This window comes from Microcebus murinus, chromosome 18, assembly GCF_040939455.1.
Source record: "Microcebus murinus isolate Inina chromosome 18, M.murinus_Inina_mat1.0, whole genome shotgun sequence".
Taxonomy (NCBI): Eukaryota; Metazoa; Chordata; class Mammalia; order Primates; family Cheirogaleidae; genus Microcebus; species Microcebus murinus.
Genome location: NC_134121.1, coordinates 51,964,124 through 51,985,713, shown reverse-complemented (window position 1 = coordinate 51,985,713; position 21,590 = coordinate 51,964,124). Strand labels below are relative to the sequence as shown.

The 21,590-nt window shown below is 42.4% G+C and overlaps 1 protein-coding gene across 6 annotated transcripts; it reads right to left on the bottom strand.

The window, feature by feature from the left end:
- Positions 1 to 2,423: 2,423 nt before the first annotated feature.
- On the bottom strand, positions 2,424 to 10,436 carry AMZ2 (archaelysin family metallopeptidase 2). Of its 6 annotated transcripts, none has more exons than XM_012747438.3 (9): positions 10,222 to 10,436; positions 9,413 to 9,509; positions 9,022 to 9,115; positions 8,202 to 8,484; positions 7,709 to 7,882; positions 7,489 to 7,617; positions 4,933 to 5,096; positions 3,579 to 3,755; positions 2,424 to 2,622 (listed from the first exon to the last, which is right to left on the bottom strand). In XM_012747438.3, exons 4-9 carry the CDS (start codon positions 8,482 to 8,484, stop codon positions 2,467 to 2,469), a joined length of 1,083 nt encoding a protein of 360 aa, XP_012602892.1. In that variant the 5' UTR covers positions 9,022 to 9,115; positions 9,413 to 9,509; positions 10,222 to 10,436; the 3' UTR covers positions 2,424 to 2,466. The 6 variants fall into 6 exon arrangements, with proteins under 6 accessions (XP_012602892.1, XP_012602889.1, XP_012602890.1 ...); XM_012747435.3 differs by lacking the exon at positions 10,222 to 10,436 and adding an exon at positions 9,988 to 10,113; XM_012747436.2 differs by lacking the exon at positions 10,222 to 10,436 and adding an exon at positions 9,993 to 10,113.
- Between the last annotated feature and the right edge of the window lie 11,154 nt (positions 10,437 to 21,590).

Sequence of the window (21,590 nt, the reverse complement as noted above, 5' to 3'; positions counted from 1 at the left end):
CTAAAAAAAAAAAAAAAAAAAAAAAAAAATTGCAAAGAAATTAGCTGGACAACTAAAAATATATAGAAAAAATTAGCCGGGCATGGTGGTGCATGTCTGCAGTCCCAGCTACTGGGAAGGCTGAGGCAGAATGATGGGTTGAGCCCAGGAGTCTGAAGTTGGCTGTGAGCTAGGCTGATGCCACCGCACTCTAGCCTGGGCAACAGAGTGAGACTACGTCTCAAAAAACAATAATAATAATAATAATAAAATCAAAGCCCGTGAACTGGGCTGAGCATAGTGACTCACACCTGTAACCCAAGCACTTTGGGAGGTGCAGGTGAGGTCACTTGAGTCCAGGAGTTCGAAACTAGCCTGGGCAACACAGCGAGACCCGTCTCTACAAAAGGGATATATATATATATATATATATATATTTTAAAGTCTGTGAACTGAAATGTCAACATTTATTCCTTCCCTTGACTAGAGAGATACTAATTCCATCAGCACCAAGGAACAGGATCTATTACATAAATGAACAGCATTCCAAATTCACTTATTTCTAAGATAGTATTAAATATTTAGACAGTGGATGCGGGCCAGTGGTGCAATGGATAACGCATCTGACTATGGATCAGAAGATTCTAGACAGTAGAAAATTGTTCTCTTTTTTAGTTCAGTATCTTTCATTCAGCATTTACAAAGCAAAATCTACTTGGATTTTGTTAGTGAAAATCATTTTTTTAAAATTACAAAGATTTAACCATAATACATACAACTTAGTTGCAATAGACAGATTATATTTTTTAATTTAACCCTAAGAAATTATTTGAAAGTATATACAACATAGTAATTAGTTATACACAGCACTTAAGTGATGATTGCTGAATAAATGCTGGTTATGCAATATTTTGTTTGGTCCAATTTTTAACAAGAGTGAATGATTTGTCTCCTTAATAGATTTTTTTTCCTGGTCTCACAGTGAGAGTAGGCACAAATGGACTTTGTATCTTGTCCAAATAACTGTAATCCCCAATTTATGCACCTAGGCAAATCTAAGTTCAAAAGGGTTTGTGACTAACACTGACCTATAGGACTAAAACTGTGCTTACCTTGTAGGAAAATGTAATAGAATGGATAATAATTTAAAGTATATTATTCAAGGAGGAGATAAAACCCCCATAACAGAATCCATAAAATTCCATGCTCCATCAAGTTTTCTTTTCAGTATTAGAATGACCAAATATTCTCTAATTAATTTTACTAGCAAACCACCCTTTTCTAAAATGACTTAATCATTAATCAAGTAGGAGAGAGAATCCAAGGGACACTACTTATTCAGTTATAAAATGTGCCTTAAATCACACTGCATAAATCATAACAATGAAAGAATCTAAGTTTCAAAATACCAAAACCAAAAAATTACTCTTAAGTCTTTCCTTCCAGGTAAGATGGGAAAGTGGGAAATGCTGTCTGTTCACAGGCATTCAGTAAAATGACGCACTGTAATTTCTAGGTTTCCGGATACATTGATCTAGCAGAGGTGGCTTGTCAAGCCTTAAGTTTTCAACCTGCTCAACACCAGGGTGATGGGGCTGATGCCCACAGCCTGCAGGCCACCATGGCATTCCTTGCACCCTGACAAATCCACCCCACTCTCCCTAAGTACACTTTACGATGCAAAAAGGTGAGAAAGACATTATTATAGGAATAAACCTGAAACCTGCTCTAAACCTATAGAAAAAGTGCAACACTCACACATACTATTATAAACTATGTGTAAGCCCCCTCACAGATGGCTAAATGTTGTAGTTGAGAAATGCAACGGAACTCCGACCATCAAAGGTTGCTGTAGTGTAAGTACCACTTTTGTTTACACTTGTAAATATTCCTGAGAGGAAGTCACATTTTAAGCTGCTAAAAACTTACATGAACTGTTGCTTCTTTCAGGGATAAGCTGATAACCAGCAAGGAAAAATAAGAGGTGAGTCACCCCAGTGCTTCCCAGTGAGGGAAAGCTCACAAGAGAGGAGGAGGGATGTGGCTGGAGATCAGAGCCCACGAAAGTTCACAAATGTGATGTCCCTGGGCCTAATGGAGAGGGAGCATCTCTTTTAAAAACAAATTCGCCCCCTGGAAATTATGTTGATTGGTTCCTTAGGACATATATATGGTTATATTTAAAGTATTTATTTACTTATTAGTTACCACTAGTCCTAGCTTTGTGAGACATAAACTATATCAGAAAGAACAGAAATAATGTGCTCACTGCCACAATACAGGCTAGTAAGATAGAAGATAGTTTATAGAATTTTTATTCTTCAAATGAGTCTCATTTCATTTCAATTCAGATGCTGTAAAGAAGGTTCTGTTCTGTTACTTTGACACAGCACAGAATCTGTAAATAGTTTATTCCAAGGAAGTACTCCACCCAAATGAAAGCATAATGTGCAAGTATTTATTTTAATTACTCCTATTCGAAGGTCCTTATTTTTGGAGAAGAGCAAGGCATTTTAATATCCACTCTTTCCATTCCTTAAAGGCTTCAACAGGTTTTGGTAAATTCTCCTTATCCTTACGACTATGTTTTGGAGTTACTCCAGGCGTGTCGGCAGATTCATCATCGATCCATCTCACTAGTGCCTTGAAAAACAGAAAAGATTCGTATTTTAACAAACGACAGCAAAATAATTGTAAGCAAGGGAAAAACACTGGCTTCTAGATCAGTTTCTCTAAACCTTTGATTTATATTACCCCATAAAGATGGTGCATTTGATAAAGATGGCTATGAATATGAAACAGCACATGATGTACCCAGTGAAACAGCATGTACCAAATATACATAAACTTTAATTACAAATTATGGTCAAAAGTATGCACAGAAAATAAGATGATAAAGAAGTACACTAATTCTTACACTTTTTTTAAGGGTGGTAGGATAATTATTTTTTCTCAACCTATTAAGTATTCCACAAGGCCTTACATTGCACTTTTAATTTGCTGTGTACGTATATACATATGTAAGTGTACACATAGGCACAGTAGATATATGCATGTGAACAAACGTGTGGACATTTACATGCAGCCACTGAACAGTCATACGCACGAGTAGCCACGTGCATGCATATTGATGTGTTTGTGGGCATGTGTGGGCGCATACCAAGATTAGGTAGTTTCCTTCTCACTTCTTAAAGAAAATCATCCTTTCCTCCTAATGAACATATTTCTGTCTCATATATGGAGAGATAAATCACACCCACATATTTATAGGGTTTTATAAAATGAACTTTGCTACACATATCAACATTTATTCTGTTCTGCAAAGTCAAGCTCTCTTGCCCTAAATGGCTAAGAAATAGAGAAACTTCTTCCACTGTTTCTCATCATACTTTAAGTATAAATCACTCAAGGGCAAGTTTAAGTTTTTAAGAACGGTATTTCTTTGCATGCTTTTCTTTTTTTTTAAACCACAGCTTCCTGCTTATCTTTACACTAATTTCCTTTGATAAATTATAGTTCTAGAGAAGGACCTAATAGAAAATGTCAGTTTGCTATTTAGGTAACCACTTCCCTCCTTTTAGCACGCCCTTCCCATTTACTTTATATCTTTCTACAATGCTGAAGCCAATAGCGCATTGCAACTTTCGTAAGCAGATAGGGCAAAGGTTTAGAGGGCGCCGGTCAGCTTCTTCCAAGTGGTTGGAGCCTTGCATCAGGCATGTAAGCCACTGGCAGTGTCGCAGTCCAAATATGTGTCCAATCTCATGGGTTAAAGTCTGCAAGACAGTCACATTGAGGGCGTTATAGCACCACCATCATCATCACTATCAAGTTACACATCTCTTCTTTTTCTTGCTTTTCCAAGAGACAGTTTTACAGAAATCAACTCCCTTAACCATTATCACCAAACCTTCACTCTGCCTAGACCTTCAAAGACTTAATGATCCATCATTTCCCCAAATATTTCACTGCCTTCCTTACTACACTTAAATATTTCCCTTGGACCAGGGTTTTTCAAGCTCAACACCACTGACATGTTGCACAGATAATTCTGTGTTGTTGGGGGACTGTCCTGTACATTGTAGTCCTGTGCAGTAGATGCCAGTAGAATTCCCTCCCCAGTTGTAACAATCAAAGATGTCTCCAGACATTGCCAAATGTCCCCTAAATGGCAAAATACCCCTGGTTGAGAATCCTTGCTTTAGACTAGGGTACTTGTTACAATTCAGATTCTGTAACCTTCTTCCTCTAGAGATGCTGATTCAGTAAGTCTGGGAGGAGGGGTGCTTAATCTGCACGTTAGTGAACACATCAGGTAATGCTGATGCAGGGGGCCCATGGAACACACTTTGAAATTGAAGTTCTAAGAGGTGTAGTTCTCAAACCCCAACAAATAGTACTGATGGAAGCAGAGCTACTCTGGCTGAAGGAAAAGCCTGTGTCTCTGGCTATGGAGAAAGGGAAAAAGGGGGAGATGGGATTTCCAAAGAGCAGGGGAAGGGGAGATGTCAGGAACTGTCGGTAGAACTATAGTCAAGGATAGCTGGCACCCAAAGAAGGAAGGCCTGTTATCCTTGAGAGGCCGGAGAGCCCAGGTTCTCCAAAACCCTCGGGAAGGCAGATTTACTTGATGACCACAGCAGCTTGAAAGAGGTGACTTATTCATACCAAAATCCAGAAATCAAACTACTGGTGAAGACATGGATACAGCCAAGGCTGCATGTAACTAGTCAGATAAAAAAACTGGCACCGATATTATAAATTTGAATGTGAAGGTATTCATTTAAATTTTGTTTTTAGTAATAATTTCAGTCAAGTACTAGTCACCAAAATTATACAAATGCTACAAACTCATTTACAATAGTACTTTAAGGACTGATAATATACAATTTAGGGAATTAAGATCTCTTTTTTTTAAAAAAATGGCCCTTTAGGACTTTTTTAACAACTCACCTTACAGGATCGAAGCAGCAAAACACTAGTTATTTCAGGAATGTAATAGTTATCAAAAATTGAATAGTCAATTGGAGATGTTTTCTGGAGCTTCTTCAGTTTGCCTTCATAGTGCAAGCTATAAAAGTCACTGCCATACCTGGCAAAGCTGAATATACCCACACCTACAAAAAGAGGGGCAACAACAACAGAATGAGAGTAAGATTCCTAAAGGAAAGACAAAAAAGGGCCTGCCAGAACATCTGGTCAGCGAACACATCTGCATTACTATGTCCACACTGTCTAATACACTTAAAGTTCATAACACAAAGGACTTTTGCCCCAGATTTCACCATCGAAACCATCTGCTGCTTCTACTCAGTTTGCCATGCCCTATAAAACTCAATAGATTTGAGGTCAAATTCTTGAGAAACTGGAAGTTTCAGAGTTTTTCCCCATAAAAGAGGTCTTCTTTTCAAAGAATCAAGAACTCAATCAAGTACTCCAAAAGGAGCCATGAGAAATAATCACATGAACAACAGGCAGCCACGAGTTCACTCTTTAACAACAAAATCAAAACTGCTGTTACCCGTGCACTGGGACGGGCCGCTGGCCTTTCCTCATGCCGTGCTACTGAGGGCAACTGCCCTGCCCACTGCCCCTATGTCCTGGAGACGATGTTCTGGACCATGCCTTTAGACAGAATAACTTCCTCCCCTCCCCCATCCCCCCCTTTTTGAAGAACAGCATAGCTCTATTATGTGGCTAGTGTCGGGTGACCAGAATAAACACCCTTGAAGCTGACTTCCTGTGTCACATTTAGAGTTATAGCAACCATTTCTGCATGCATGGAGAACATAGTTTGCTGCATAAGTCACTCTATAGGGGGTTGCTTTATAACTCGACTTGTTTCAATTATTGCTTTTATTTATGCCTCCCTTTCAGTTGTTAAAGTAATAATAAATTTTTTTGTAAGGAAAAATACTCATAGATTTGCCCAATCCAACTTGATTCAAAAAGAATATTCCTCACCCTATCCTCAGAAAGTATAGAATGGTATTTGAAATTTAGGGAAAGACAGCATTCCGGAAGTTAAAAGACTAAATCTATTCATGTATCACAAGTGATCTCCCTCTGGCCAACCAAGTGTGGGCATATTTCACTACAGTAATACCTTGGGCAAGAATATATTTCTTTCTTCTAATAATGCCATAAATAGGAGATTATTTTCTTTAGTAATAAGTGTTTCTCAATTTTAAAATGTCAATTTTTACAAACTTGGAGAAAACAATATCACTTATGGTAAGATACTGTCTTATTGCATGGCAGATAAATCCCGCTTCTTTACAATGTACATCTCTTCTTTTTGTCATGTAATATTCCTTACCAAAAAAGGATTAAAGTAGAAATAGTATGGAAATGCATAAATTAGCTAGCAATATCTAGACAAATAAACAAATTGGTCTTAAATTTGTTTAATGTTTTCCTATTAGGTTAATTAATAAAAGGGGGAATTTCTGATAAAAAGCTAGCAGTGACCCAAGTCTCTAAGAAAGTGGTAGGGTCATCAGAATGAAGGAATGAGGGTGACCATAGGGAACCTTACGTAAATAGAAAATTGAGGATGAAAGAGTACGTAGGAAAAGGCTCTATAATCCCACAGTCCTCACCTCTAGTAGGAAGAACATTTGCCAGAAAAGTCCCTACTGTCACACAAACCCTGAGGCTAATGTAACATCCAGGCAGACCATAAACTCTCAGTACAGTCCCTGGTACTTACTCCCCAGCCCCATAACACTAATGAGCCACTCCCTTTAGTTCACTGGCCTTTTCCCTTTCAAGCCTGTCTTAAACCCTGGGGGATAAGGTTAGAGAAAAGTAAAACTGGAGGGGTAGAGAGAAGAGAAGTAGAGAGATGGAAAAAAGAAAGAAAAAAATAGATAAAAATATGGCCTCTTTCCAGATCCTGTACCAATAATACCATGCAGAGTTTTAAATGAGTCAATGCTTATCATATCTCAAATCAAAGATTGAAGTTGACTTTTTAAAAACAAAAACAAAACACAGTGTCATAAGGCATAGGATAAGAAAGAAGCAAACACTTATTTAAATCAGTCTATGGCTATTCCATCTATGCAAGGTTGCTATGAAAAGTCAAGAGGTGAAAAACAATTAACATGTTGATAATTCAAAGTGTACCTTTAATTTCTTTAATTCACTTTGCTACTGAATCACTGATATTTCCCAGCTACTGTGCTGAATGATTATTTATGTGCCAGGCATACATACACATTTTTTATGTATAAGCACTTTTATGTAAATTATCTCAAATGACTCTGTGAAATAGGTATTATTACCTTCAAGGTCATGTAGGTAGTGAATGACCAACTGGGGAGGAAACCAGATCATCAGAATCTACCAACAGCACACTTCCCACTAAGGCATGATACATCACTGAAAACACTATACAGTTTTAAGTATCAAAATTATTATCAGCTGGAATTTTCCCCCTCTTTTAACATTTTCAAATACTCTCAAGTTGAGGAAGTTACTAAGAACAATGTCAAAAAGGAATACCATCTGTCAGAGAGGCCTGTCCAAAGACAAAATTCCAGGAGTCTCTTGGGTAAAGATCAATCATTGTTATACCCACAACACAGAAGGCATCTTCAGGTTTCTTCTTTTTTAAGTACTTCAAGATGTCCCCTATTTAGGAAAAAGAAATGTAGGTATGTGTAATGTATCATATACATATAATACCTTTACTCAATTCAAATTGTAAAGGTGTTTAATTCACCTGCGTGAATCTGTAGGTTTTGTGTGTTATCATTGACTCTAAAGGAACACCTTGTTGCAGAAACAGGAACTGGTTCTAGGAGTTTTACTGTCAAGCCATAGAAAAAAGCTTCACAGTAGCCCTTAAGCCATTTAATATATTCTTCACTAATAATTCTGGTGTTTCCTAAAGATCCTATAATATGGAAGAAAATATAAAGACAGAATTTAAGGTGATTAAAATATTCAGTCTTTACCTCAGTCTATAAATTACAAATTAGAAACTAACTCTAAATTTTCAATATACTTTTTCCATTCATTGATGTCAGTATGAATTAAAAAGAAACAAAATGCTCTCTTTTAAGTCAGTTTGGCTACAAAACTTCTCCCATTGCAATGAATATCAAAAATGATCATAAAAACTGCCCACCTGAATCAGACCAACAGCCCAGACTATCCCTGACAACAGTACCATTGCAAAATCAAACCAAAACCAGCACATTAGCAATATATACCGATGGACTGTATGTAAATACTGTGCTTCTCTGGAGAGGGTGTTTTTCTGTAAGGATCACTGAAAAACTCTTCAAAGTCTTGGGGAGCCTCAGGATGAGAGATGATCCAATCTGATTGTGAATGCAAGGTAATGGGTCCAAAGAGACCACTGGTTGGCCGGAAGGCTTCATTCATTAAACGCTGTTCCCCAGCATCTAATTTTTCATACTGTGACACAAGCACTGGGTTCTTTGAGATGAGAGCTGTTTTTAGTGTCTGTTCAGAGTGCTGTATCGTTTGCATCTACCAAAAAAACACAAGTAGTCAAATATAAAATGCACATCCATATTGGGGACTTTACCTATCCTCCATATACATTTCTGATTTCTCTGTAGAATGGAATAACTGATTGCAAATGCCTTAGAATGGTCAACCTTAGAGTTGGTTCCCCATTTCCAATCAATTTCTTGGGGAGGATATCAAAGAAATTGAAAAGAAAATCATGAAATCCATTCCTCCATCTCATATGGAATATACTCCCATTATCAAAACTAGTGGTGACCATAAAAGCATGACCTGATATCCAATCTCCTTCTGTCATTTGAGTAATAATAATGTTATGAATTAACTCATTAAGAGCCACATGAAAAATAGTCATCCTTTCCAGTGTGACTCAAAAATCTTCAATATCAAACAAAAACAGAACTAACCTAAGTCCTGCCATTTCTGTAATTTAACTGCAGGCTGACAAGATACATATCTCAGGCACTGAAGTTTACCACCTCAAAGTCATGTCACACTAGGGAAGACATCAAATGACTAATCAAAAGCCAGACTCACAATGACAGATCTCTTCCATTCACATTGTGTTCCTATGCAGAGCTTTCATCCTTCCATTTGAATGGGCCAAAAAGATGTTCCACCACGAGGCTTTCTGAATTAGAAAGGGAAAAAATTGAGTATCTGTCTGGATCATCTGTCATATTTTCTAATTATCTAGATTTTTCCAGCTTAATGACAGACATTTGATAGGAAAACTTAAGCCAATGACTGTTCTGATTGAAACTCTGAATTCTGGGGTTCGAGAGGGTGGCAGAAATTCCAGATCAAAGGTATCTATCGTCAAAGTTCTGATATGAGCATAGGATTATCCTCACTACTATACAACTGGGCTGAAATATGACTTCTACAGGACGAAATACAAAGATGTACCCTCCTGAATTCTACCTACCTTTATTAAAAAGGAAGGCTCCCATTGAAGTTTCTACCTTACAAGGAGGGGCATGTCTGGGCCTGGCTGGAAAATCGTTTTGGAGGGTGCCTTCACCCTGATATAAAAAAGGCAGTGTGAGATCAGGAGTCCCCCTCCAGCCTCCCAGGTCTATTCTGGGTTGAGCCTCGAGAGAAGACGGGTACTTGAGGCAGAACAGGGTGACCGCAATGGCTTGGAAAGCTGGCATGCTTTGGTCCTAAAACCAAAACATCTCGGGCAAACCGGGACGAGTAGGTCACTCAAACTGGTTGCCTATAGCAACTCGCATTTGAGGCTCTCCCCAGTGCAGTCGCGACCCAGTCCCCGGAAAGGGGATGAAATGGGGGCTCCTCCTCCTGCCCCCGCCTTTTCTCCCTGGGGAGCCTCCTGAGAGGCCAGGCCTGGCCTGGCTCCTCGGAGACACCCGCCCCCGCAGTCCTCGCTGCTTCCGCCGCGGCCGCCCCTCCCACATCCTCATCCCTCCCCACCGACCGCGGCCGTCCCCGCCCCAACACTCGGGACGCCCTGCCCAGGCGGCCCGGCCCTGCCTTAACTGTACCACTGCACCACCCTCACTCCCGCAGGCCTCGGACACCACCCGCCGGGCTCCCGCGGCCGCCCCTGCGGGCGTGCGTCCCACGCCCCGCCCCTTCACGCCGCGCCCTGCCCCGCCCCGTCACGCCCCGCGCCGCTCCGCCGCTCCGCCGCGCATGCCCCGTGCGCCTCGCTCCGCCCACAACACGTCCGCGCCACGCCCTCAGCGCCTGGAAGCCTCCGCGGGCGCTGACCTCGCGTTTGAGCGGCGCGCGCGGCCCTAGTTTCCCAGAACAGAAGGTTGCGAGGGGGCGACGAGGCGCCGAAGTCAGCCCCCGCCGTCGCCTTCCTCCCGTTCGCCCTCGCGGGGGCGCCGCGGCCCGCTTCTCTGGGGCCCCAGGCGCGCCAGTGTCGCCGGGGTTTGCCTGTTTGTGACTGTGCTCAGTGGGCCGTGGCTTTGACGAGCGCCCGCCGCGTGACTAATGTAACCAGCGTGGCCCAAAATAAGTCAGCTTTCGCCGCGGGCTGACGCAGAGCCGGGCGCGCGCTCCCCGTGCCGTCAGCCGCCGGACTTTCCCTTCTTCATGTGGTTAGGGCGGGCTGCAGCCCCGACGCGCAGGTGTGGCGCCCGCGCTGGCTCGCTGACGCTGGCGAGGCCCACGTGCATGTGCCCGAGCGAGGCTGTGAGGCAGGAAGGCGTCCGCTCTGGGGCTTAGGACTTGCAGCCTCTCTGCACCTCGTGGTTCCCATCCGTAAAATGAGAGGGTGGAGCGCTGATCCCCAAGGACCCCTTCGGCCCCCGGAAGTTGAGTGTTTCAAAGTGCAGAGTCCCCTGACCCCTGCAGGGACAGCCGCTCGTGCATCCCAGCGCCTACCAGACGTTAGGACAGGGTGGATGGCCAGGCTGGATGATGCCACTGAGTACCTTAAATAAACAGCATCCCCTCCCCTTTTGAAGTTATGGGCCTCTGGGAGGCCTCCAAACAAACCCATTCCCCACCCCACCACCATGCCCTCCTTCCTATCCAACTCAGCTCATGCTTCATCGGGCTCTATCCTGTTTGTCCTAGCAAAGGAGCCCTGGGGAAGCCCTATTCTGTTATAAACCCGTTTCCCCAAAACTCCACCTTTTCTCACTGGTTCTCTTCCAAGACCTCATCTTAAGTGACACCCAACTTCCTTCTCTGGGCGCCGCTTTGTGCCTCCTAAACTTACCTCAAAACTACTCCTAAGCCCCTGTTTTTATTTTCCAGCTACTGTCCTGTCACTAAAAAGCAGTCTCTATTTTTCTCAAGTCAGGCCATTTTATTATCCCGTACTGGGGTTTTTCCTCATCCTAATTCTTCCCATTGTCTGGGAAGGAGACACAGGCATTTTCTTGATAACTTCAACATTTGTCTTATTATCTTCACTCTTAACCCCTTGTTGACTCACCTTAGAGGACGTTAACTCTATGTGTTTGATCTCTTCAACTCCAGTGATCACCTCAGCCTTTCCTTACTTATTCACCCTCCTGGATCTTGAAATCTTGAAATTTGTTCTTTGTCCACAGTGCTCCTATCCACCCTTACCTGAACCAATTCTTGAATAAAACTCATTCATACTATGGCTGTTCTCAAGAATTTCAAATTGGGAATGCTGATGAGAAGTAGTGGGCTTTCTCACCTGTGCCTTTTGACTGGGTGCCTATCTCCCCATGGCCTGAGGTTGGTGCAGCATAGGGGGTGAAGATGTGAAGAGGGGCTGTCCTTGAAGCGTAGAACCCACACTTTATTATCGTGGGACCTGTGCCAGCTATTTCACCTTTGATTCATCTCTTCCCTAGTTTGTAAAACAGACATGATAATAGCACATCTTACAAAATTTGGGGATCAGTGAGTTCCTTTGGATATTGTGTCTTTTGATTGAATGGCTGTCTTCTGCCATCCTGAGCGGCTTCTTTAGCTCAGTCATCAGCTCTTTGGTAACCTCAGCCCCAATGACAAAACTCTTCCTTGCATGCTCCTTGCCTTACATACATAACTATACTGCTCTCATTGTCCTGTCTCAATGATTATAAGCTGTTCCTTGCTTGTTGCCCTTATTCAACCGTGAGATGCTTGTGGTTAAAGACTCTCATACCAGGTATCTGAAACGTAAAAAGTATTCATTAGAATTTTCATTCAATGTTTTTGTATTCATTAACAAGAATTCTTCATTTTGCGTTTAAACTGTTTAAATTCATTTCTAGATAATGAGTTTTGTGATTACTGAAAAATGTTAGGATACCATATTTCTGCATGGTCTCAAAGTAATATTTATTTTGTATAAAAAACACCTTAGTACTTTGGACTTTTTAAGCTTTTTTTTTCCTTTAGAAGAAAACAACATTTTCTATTACGAAGAGATTTTTGCCAGGTAACTAATATGCAGTTGCAGAATGAACCATAGGATATCTACATTTCTAAGAGCACTACAAGTTCTAGTTTTTTGTAATGAGTGTATATCCCAGTGGTACAAGGTTAAAAGAGAAAATTTATAGCAAAAGTAGAAGGCTTCAGAAATGTTCTTATATTATTTCTTTAATAATTTCCTTCCCTCCATTTCTGCTGGATGTTGGACTTTCAGGATGGATCCTCTAATTTTCTTATCTTTCATATCTTTCCATCTATTTTTTACCATATTCTGAAGTTTTTATCATTTATATTCTATCCTTTCTTTTGAACGTAGCCAAAAGCCCTTTCTTTTTATGATTTTTAATTTTATTTTACAACCTGCTATGGTCTGAATGTTTGTGTCCCCCCCTCCAAATTTATATGTTGACACCTGACCCCCAATGTGATAGTATTAGTAGGTGGAGTCCTTTGTGTGGTGATTAGGTCATGCAAATGGAGCCATCATAAATGGTATTACTGCCTTTTTAAAAGGGACCCTAGGGAGCTAGCTCACCCCTTCAACCATGTAAGCCACTCACTGCAAGAAGGTACCATCTCTGAATCAGAAAGTGGGTCCTCTCCAGACACCAAAGCTGTCAGCACCTTGATCTTGGACTTCCTAGTCCCTAGAACTGTGAGAGATAAATTTCTCTTGTTTATAAGCCGCTTAGTTTATGGTATTTTGTTATAGCATCTTGAACAGACTAAACCACATCCTTGCTCATTTCATGGCTAAAATGTCTTTTCTTCTTTCTCTATAGATATTAACCATACTATAATATTTTTGAAGTTTTGTTCTGCTGTTTCCTCTGTTTGGATCTTCTTTCATGTTAGAACTTTCCATAAGCATCTAGTGATCCTTGGCTATCTTGTTAAGATTTCATTATGAGGCCCAAAAAGTTGGTGGAGGATTCTGTGGGCGTGAATGTGGCTTATCCCACTAGGGTTCTCAGAGCTGATCTGGCAGAGAACTAGCTTCTTCCTTAAGAGGAGTCTCCCCAGTGTCTGATCCTGGAGGTTTCTTCTCTGTGGCCATCCTGTTTTTTCTAGGGAACGATCATAACTGACTGCCAGTGTTCTGGAGGCAGGGGACAGGAAGGAGAGGAAGGAGCCTGAAGGTCCCACTAATGTGTGCATGAATTCTAAAACCCTAACCACCCTGTTTTCACCCTACCCTTACTACCCACAATGACCCTCAAGTCTCACCACTAACTCATTTTAACATAAGAAGCCATTAAGAGGGTTAAGAGGTTCTCAGTCATTCACCTGCTAGTATGAATTCATATCTACTCAGTTTGCCTTTCCTGTAGCCTTTAGCTGGTATCAACTGCCCTGAGGAAATGGAAGTCTGGCTGGACAGAAAGTGGGAGCAAGTGGGTAATTTGGGGTCACAGACTTCCTCAGCAGGAAAGCAGCCCAGAGGGGGCAGGAAAGATTAGGAGAGGGTGCTGCAATCCAGGGATTAGGGTCCTGGACTTGGATTCCAAGAGGGAGGTGGAAAAGTGGAAATAAAAGTAACTGTTGCTTAAATTGTGCTCAGAGCCAAGGCACTGTGCAAAGAAGCAGGAGATGACCTGTTTTCTTCCTCCTGCACTGCAGAGAACCTGCCTTCAAAGACCCGGAGCTCAGCTAGGGCAGGGGGCTGAACAGCACTGTGCAAGCAAACCTGAGAGCCCAGTCACCCTGGGAAAGATGGTTTCTAGGGGAAAACACATTCTTTTTTCCAAACAACCAGCTTACAAATGATCTTTTGGACCACGTCCTGCATGCGAACTGAGGCTCGATTCGCCTATAATGGGCCAGCTCTGGTTGTGCCAAGGGAGAGAGGCCATTAGCAGAAATGAAAAAAACAAGAAATCTTTTAGTCCATTAGGTTAAAAGAGAATTTTTCATCCTTTATTATTCATGATTTGTGACTTCAGTTACCGTTTCCTGGAAGAAATGTTATGGTTCTACTTCAGCTTCTATTTACTGAGGCAAATAGATGCTTATCAGCAGTCATGCTGCAAATTGCTAAGCAGTCTGTGAGGCCTTTGCTGCTGTGGCCTCTTTTGCAATTCTTTGACGTCCTGTCAGGCAAGTTATTTTCTGTGCCTCAAACAGTTTCCAAAACCTACCTCGGTCTGATGTGTGTGTACATACATATGTGTGTGTATCTGTATCTGTAAATGCAATATCTATATATGCATATATTGTATGTGAATACAGTAAACTCAAAGTATTGAGTAAAAGCAAACTTTAGTTTTTACTTTAAGAATGTCACTCCATAAACCATTCGTAGACGACCTAAAAAAAAAATAAATAAATAAAAATAAAATAAAAAAAAAAAAAGAATGTCACTCCCTAAAAACTAGGAATTAGGGGTCCCAAGGATCTCCCATACCATGTAGGAAGACTCAGGTGGGAGTGAAGAAAGTCAGCCTGAGGGAAGGAAGAAAATCTTAGGTCAATGACCTTGGGGACCACTGGAGGATGCCATGATCCCTGGGGTGACTTCCCCAGCCACTGCTTCAGGGTGACAACATGGTCTCCTGTGCTATAGATCGGTTTGAAATTTTCAGTTTTTCTTTCTGGTTCCCCTTTTTCAGCCTCCAAGGGCAACGGGTGGAGGGGTAGCCTGAATAAGACATAAATGAAAGAGGAAGTGTCTCAGCACTAACCAAACATAAAAGAGCAACCACTCAATTGGTGACCTCGATGGAAATACTGAAGATGTCCTCTGTGTCTTTCAGACATGCTGGGGGAGGGGACAGCTGCTGCCCAGAAGCACGCAGCTTCCTTTTGGCCAGGTCAGTGCCGGGAGGCCACAGAGAGAGGCAGCCCTTGCACGGAAGCAGGAGCACAGCACCTGGCTTCTGATTGACAGACACAGGAAAGACCTTCTTGTCCTTGGGGACACCTCAAAGCTGCTTCTCTACAAGCTGGAAACCATCTCATGCACAATGTGGGGGTGCTCAAGGTTGTGTTACACGCAGGTGCCATCCGAGGGGGTTACCCTAGGACCGTGAGCCGTTAACACCGTGTCTCAAATGCACTCTTGCAGGCAGTCAGCAACTCCCCACTGAACACCTGTGGGGTCCCCTGGTGCTAGCTTAGGGACAGGGCTAGCAGGTCCCTGAGAGCACTGCAGCAAGTCACAGAAGCAAGTGTGGCATAGAAGGAACTGGAAAGAGAGTGTCACCAGGAGTGTCACTCGTGTGGTTCAAGAACACATATTTCTTGTGCAATGTAAAAATTTCTACTTGAGTCAACGTAATAAATGGGAGCAGCAAGACACACTTGTGATAGAAAATTTGAGGAGGATGGTAGAGTCAGCAAGAGAAGAAAATCATGCCTGGTCCTTCTGCCCAGAAATAACCCATGTGAACCTTGGCTGAACCTTTTGACTTTTTCGTGGTACACATTTTTCTACATAATTGCAACAATATGGAACCTCCAAAACTGTACATTCTCGTTTTTCAGGCTATTTTTTTCTTATTCCAGAAAGAATACTCAATGTGTAAGGATGTTCATCACAGTGTAGTTTATAAAACTGAAAACCTGAAAATGAATGCTCATCACTAGTGCTTACAAACAAATTCAATAAAGCTATACGCTCACCATGTTATATAGTCACTAAAGAGATCACTCTCACATGTATTAACATGGAAGGATGTCCCCTAAGATCTTGCTGGAATTTTTTTTTAAGTTTCAAAACAGTATACACACACACACACACACACACACACGCATAGAATTTATGACTATTTATATAAAAATGGCTATATATGTGTATAAAAAAGGATGCTTGCCAAAATGTTTTATTTTTTATTTTTATTTATTTATTTTTATTTTTATTTTTGAAATGAATGGCTATCTATTTATTTACACACAGGTGCACACGCACGGCAAGCAAGCTCACCATAGATACCGCTTATTTTCATTTGGGCGATCTTTCTTCGCTGATCTCCACAGAATCCAGTAGCCTTGCCGTGGAGTCCGTGCTTGGATAGACAGAGCTGTGGAGTCCGTGCTTGTGTAGACAGAGCCGACAGGTGGAGATCCTGGAGTCTGTGCTTTGCAGTCAGTCCAGCCAAAATGTTAATAATGGTTCTCATTAGAAGGAGGGCTTTCTGCACCGTTTACTTTCTTCTTGATAATTTTTAGTATTATTTAAATTTTTTTTTTGAAATGAGCATTTACCAGTTTTATATTTTCAAAAATGACTTACTTTGAAAAAAATTATATAAATCTATATTTCTAGATATAAAATATATTCATTGTGTAGTGAGCGAAAATGAGGATTATAAAACATATACATAGCATACTGTTTTCATATTCTATATTTTTATATATAAATTTGCATATTTTAGATAAAATATAAATATATACATTTACAAATTTTATATATAAAATATAGGTAAGTTTTATACATATGTATAAAAACAAAGTTAAAAACTTCTTATCTTGTGTCAGTTTGTTTTATGATGAGCCTGTTGTATTTTAAACAATGATGATGTACAGTGGTAAAGTCTGGGCAAAAAAACCCACAATAGTGATATTTTCATTCTGGGAAGAAAAGAGTAATATTTTGGGCTGAGTCTTGGAGGAGTACGGCCTGAGCAGTCCAGGGTAGCCAGGACTGAAGGCACAGCGCGTACGAAAGGCACAAAGCATGGCTGTGTGTTGGCACGAATTGCCCCTGGCATCTGACACCACCAGTGTTCTGTCCTTCTGGAAACTCTCCTCCTGCTTTTCTGGGTCACTGTTCTCTCCCGGTTGCCCAGGCAGCCAAGCAGGCACCTAGAGGGGCCCTGAGGGAATGAGGCTCAGGCTAAGGGCTGGGGCTGTGCTGGGGCCGGGGGCTCCCCGAGGCTTAAACTGACCTATTGCACCACATGCCTGAGGCTCAGGCCCACACGTACGCCATGGAGGACAGAACATGAAATCCATGGTCAGTGGACTTGGGCCCAAGCTGAGGCACGACCAGCTCTTGGGTGGTCCGTCTTGAACAAGATACTTTACCTCCTTGAGACTCGGTGTCTTTATCCATGACTGTGGACAATAAGAACCTCTGCCCTACGGGATTATCCAGAGAATTAAAGAAGACATGGGAACAGCTCTTTACAACTGTCTATTATCAGAAGGTGCTGGACTGTTGTAAAAACCACAGAGTGGCCAAACCCCAAAGGCAAAAACACAAAACCCTGATATTTAACAGATCCTTTTTTGATAGGAAATTAGTGCTGGTGACAAATACTTGTGATATATCCTCGTGGTTGGGCACATTGGTCACAAATTCTAATTATAGAAAGACTCTCTGAAAAAAAAAATGACCTGTTGACGTGAGTCACGACTGGTGGTTTAATTCTCTAGGCCTGGGCGCTCCTGGGAATGATTTGGAGAGACATATATGTTAATAAAAATAAAGCAGTGGTTTGCTAATTATTTTCACCCAGGGCGTGTTAACTTATAGCCCTGACAATAATCGGCTCCTGAAATAGCAGGTGCTAGAGGAGTTATTTTTGCTTCCTCGTAGCTCCTTCTTTGGCCCCTGCTCCCATGCAGATTCTCTCGTTTTACATGCATACCTCTGCTGATTCTCGGTAAAATATTTTGAATGGTAATTCAAATAGCTTCAGTCCTTTCATAAAACACAAACACGAGAGGATTCTGCTTAATGTGGATGGCTACCAAGTGGCTTCGAAACCGATGAGGCTTTTATTAAGGGCCCCAGGTGGGAGAGGGTGGAATGACATTGCTTTCTTTCAAGGGTAAATATTTCCTCCTCCTTAATGTTTGGATTTCTTATCTGGAGTCTTGTTTTCTGCATTGTCAAGGTATTTGTTAATATTGAAAGCTCTTCCAGCCTGTTTTTCAGGCGTGGCAGTTAGCACAGACATTGGCTTCTGGAGGCCATGGGTTGGAGTCCCCGCTGTGCCTCTTACTGGTTGTGTGACCTGGGACAAGGGGTTATGAAACCTCTGTAGGTCTATTTCTTCAGCTCTGAAGCTGGGGTAGAGGGTTGTTAGAAGGATTACGTAAGATATAGTAAGCACTTGATAAATGCTCCTTACTCTTATCATGCACGTATACCCCAAAGAAATGGATTCTGTCATTAGCTGTAGTAGAGATTCAGGAAAATAAAGCACAGTGGTTGGAATCAAACATGGCCCGCAGACCTTGGGTATCACCTGAAGGCGACCCAGCATAGCAAGAATGGTAAGCCTCATGTCACCCAAGGAAGAGTAATGTAGAGAAACCCCAAAGCTGTTTTATCGAATCATCACCCTCAGGGCTGGACACATGGTCACAGACCAGGACCTTCACCCCCAGGAGGCATGGGAAACCAACTGACAACGAGTTTTCTTAGTAAACACGAGGGATTAGTTAGATGACCCTAACGGCCCCTACCACCCAATGCTTGCCGCTTCCTATGTCTCTTCCTGCTTATGTGGACACAGCCAAAGTTGGCTGCCTGTGAACCAGAGAGACAGCTCTCACCAGAACCCGGCCATGCTGGCACCTCAATCCTAGGCTTTCCAGCCTCTACTGCAATAACAAACGCTTGTTGTTTAAGCCACCTGGTGTATAATATTCTGTTATAGCAGCCCGAACGGACTAGGACAGGTGTAAATCCATCTCCTCTATAAGATCAGGGCCATCTCAGACCTGGGAGTTGGTGCTGTCAGGCAAGGTCAGAGAATGACCATGGTTGGTCTCTTTCCCCTCCCTTTTCTGTTGTTGACCCATCCCCTTTCTGATCGGCACATTCTTAAGATATGTCACAAGAGAAGGTTAGAAGTGTTTTTGTAAATATCCTTTTCTTACACACTCCAATTCCAATCAAGTCTTGCTGAAGGACCCACTGTGACCTCCTAAGGTGACTGTACCTTTCTTTCTTTTGGTCCATGTGTGTTAGTCTTATAGTTTAATTCTCCAAATAGCATTGCCAGATACAATATAGTTACATTTGAATTTCAGATAAACAATGAACAAGTTTTTAGTATATGCATGGCACAAATATTTCATGGGACATACCTAAACGAAAAATTACTTGTTCATCTGAAATTCCAATTAAGCAGGCTGTATTTTTACTAATATTTACTAAATCTGGCAACCCTGTCTCCAAGAGAAATCTCATTTCCCTGTTTCCAAATTCTTGGAGGTGGTGATGACCTCATGGTGGTTCTCATAACCTACACACAGTTCTGAGAAGGCAAGAATGGGGTGATTCTATGTACAAAAAGAAGCATTCCACACAAATAGCAAATATGTCCCCATGCAAGGCCCAGTGCTGGGTAACTCAGGGAGAGTAAAGTCTGGTAAAAACCCACTTCAAGGAGCTCACCCTGTGAAATATGCAAATAACTCCGAGGCAGAATGCAAGAGCCAGGAGGGAGGGGCTGCAAGTGCTCCAAGTTCTAGCCCCAGAGAGCACTTTGCTTGGAGGAGCTAGATGGACAAAGACTCCTCATAGAGGTGGCATTTGACATGCGCCTTAAAAACTTAGGTGGAGACAGGATGGTCAGGTGATCTCAGTGGAAAGAATGACTTGAGCACGTGGAAAGAAGAGGGAAAGGTTGACGCATACTTGATAGCTTTATTTAGTTAGAGCATAGAAGACAGAAAGAGGGGAATAAGGCTGGGAAAAGTAGGTTAGATTAAATAAACATGCAAACAAAAACAAGCCAAAAAAAGAACTCAGGGTCACTGAAACATTTTGTGAATATAATTTTCAAACACTGAAATGTTCCCTAATATTCTCCTGGAAGGAGAGATGGAATATTATCTTTTCCTCCAAGGAACTGGTTTTTATCCCATCTAGATTAAGCTGAATTCACAGACAGATGCCACCAACATTGTACTCATTCTGAGGTTCAAGCAAATCATCAGATATGTTCAAGTAGAGCAGTAACCATCTGGGTGACGGTGCTGGCAGGAAATCCAGATATCTCTTGCTTCACAGACGAGAGGCATCCAAAGAAGTGGACCAGAAAATAAATTTCTGAACACTAAATTTATTTCCTTACTTTTTAATAAAACATGAAGTCTCCCAGGCTTTCAAGCTTAATCTGCTAATATATCATGTGGTGTTTAGCAAGTATGTAAAGATTCATTGAGACTCAGTTTTCTCATCTGTCAAATGGAGCCCAATAGGCTACATATGTCCTTCCAGGCAGTCCCACGTGAAGCTCTTGGTGACAAAGGGGTAAGCAGTATGACAGGCCCTCTAAGATGGCCCCGTGGCATCTGCGACTTCTCTATTCCTTCTCCATAAAATGAACGTAGATCAAGCGACTGCTAGGAGTGAGCCACTCTGAAGGGGGCCAAAGGGCAGAATTAGGCTCTACCCAGAAAGACAAGACATACGCAGTGATATGTTGCAGTGGTGGCCCCCAGGAACGGCACCTCCTGGTATTCTTACCCTCCTAGCCTGGATCGCTGGAATCTGGGCTGCTTAAAACAATAGGATGTGACAGAGGTGGCGCTGTGCCAGCTCTAGGGTTACCTCTTAAGAAAGCTTGGAGGATTCCGCATTTGTAGTCTTGGGAGCCCTGAGCCACCCTGTGACGAGTCTGACTGTCCTGCTGGAGAGGCCACGTGGAGAGGGAGAGTCCCCCGAGACCTCGTGAAGAAGACCCGAAGGACTCAGCCAGACGTGTGGCCCTGCTCAAGCCGATTCAGCCACCCGGACCCCAGACCCCTGACGTGGCAGTGGAGACACCCTCTTGGATGTCCCCTCCCCAGGATGGAGACGAGCCGTCCTGCCAGGCCCTGTTTAAATTCTCCACCCACAGATGTGTGGGCAAATAGCATCTTGGCTGTTTTTAAGGCACCACACTTTTGGGTAGTCTGTTATGCCCCAGTGGGTAGCGAAACCCCTCACAGGAAAGCAAATGCCCATAAAAATCTGAGGACTCTGTGCTGTCTGGCCAGTCAGTCTTCTCAGGGTCAAGAGAAAGGACACGCCCAGCTTAACCGCAGGCGTGAACATGTCCTATTGGGGACTGAGCAGGATTTTCCTGGGAGGACCCAGGTTTCTGGCCCTTGGGGTAGGAGTGGGTGGCGTGCACCTGGCGGAGTTTCTCAGCTCCTGCTCGAGCGCCCGGGCTGAGGGACCCACTCATGGAGACGGAGCCAAAGCTGCGCTTCTGCAAACAGGAAACAGCTCGGAGGCTGCGTTCGAGAGGGGGCTTTGGTGCCATGGAGTCGGGGTGCCTCTACTG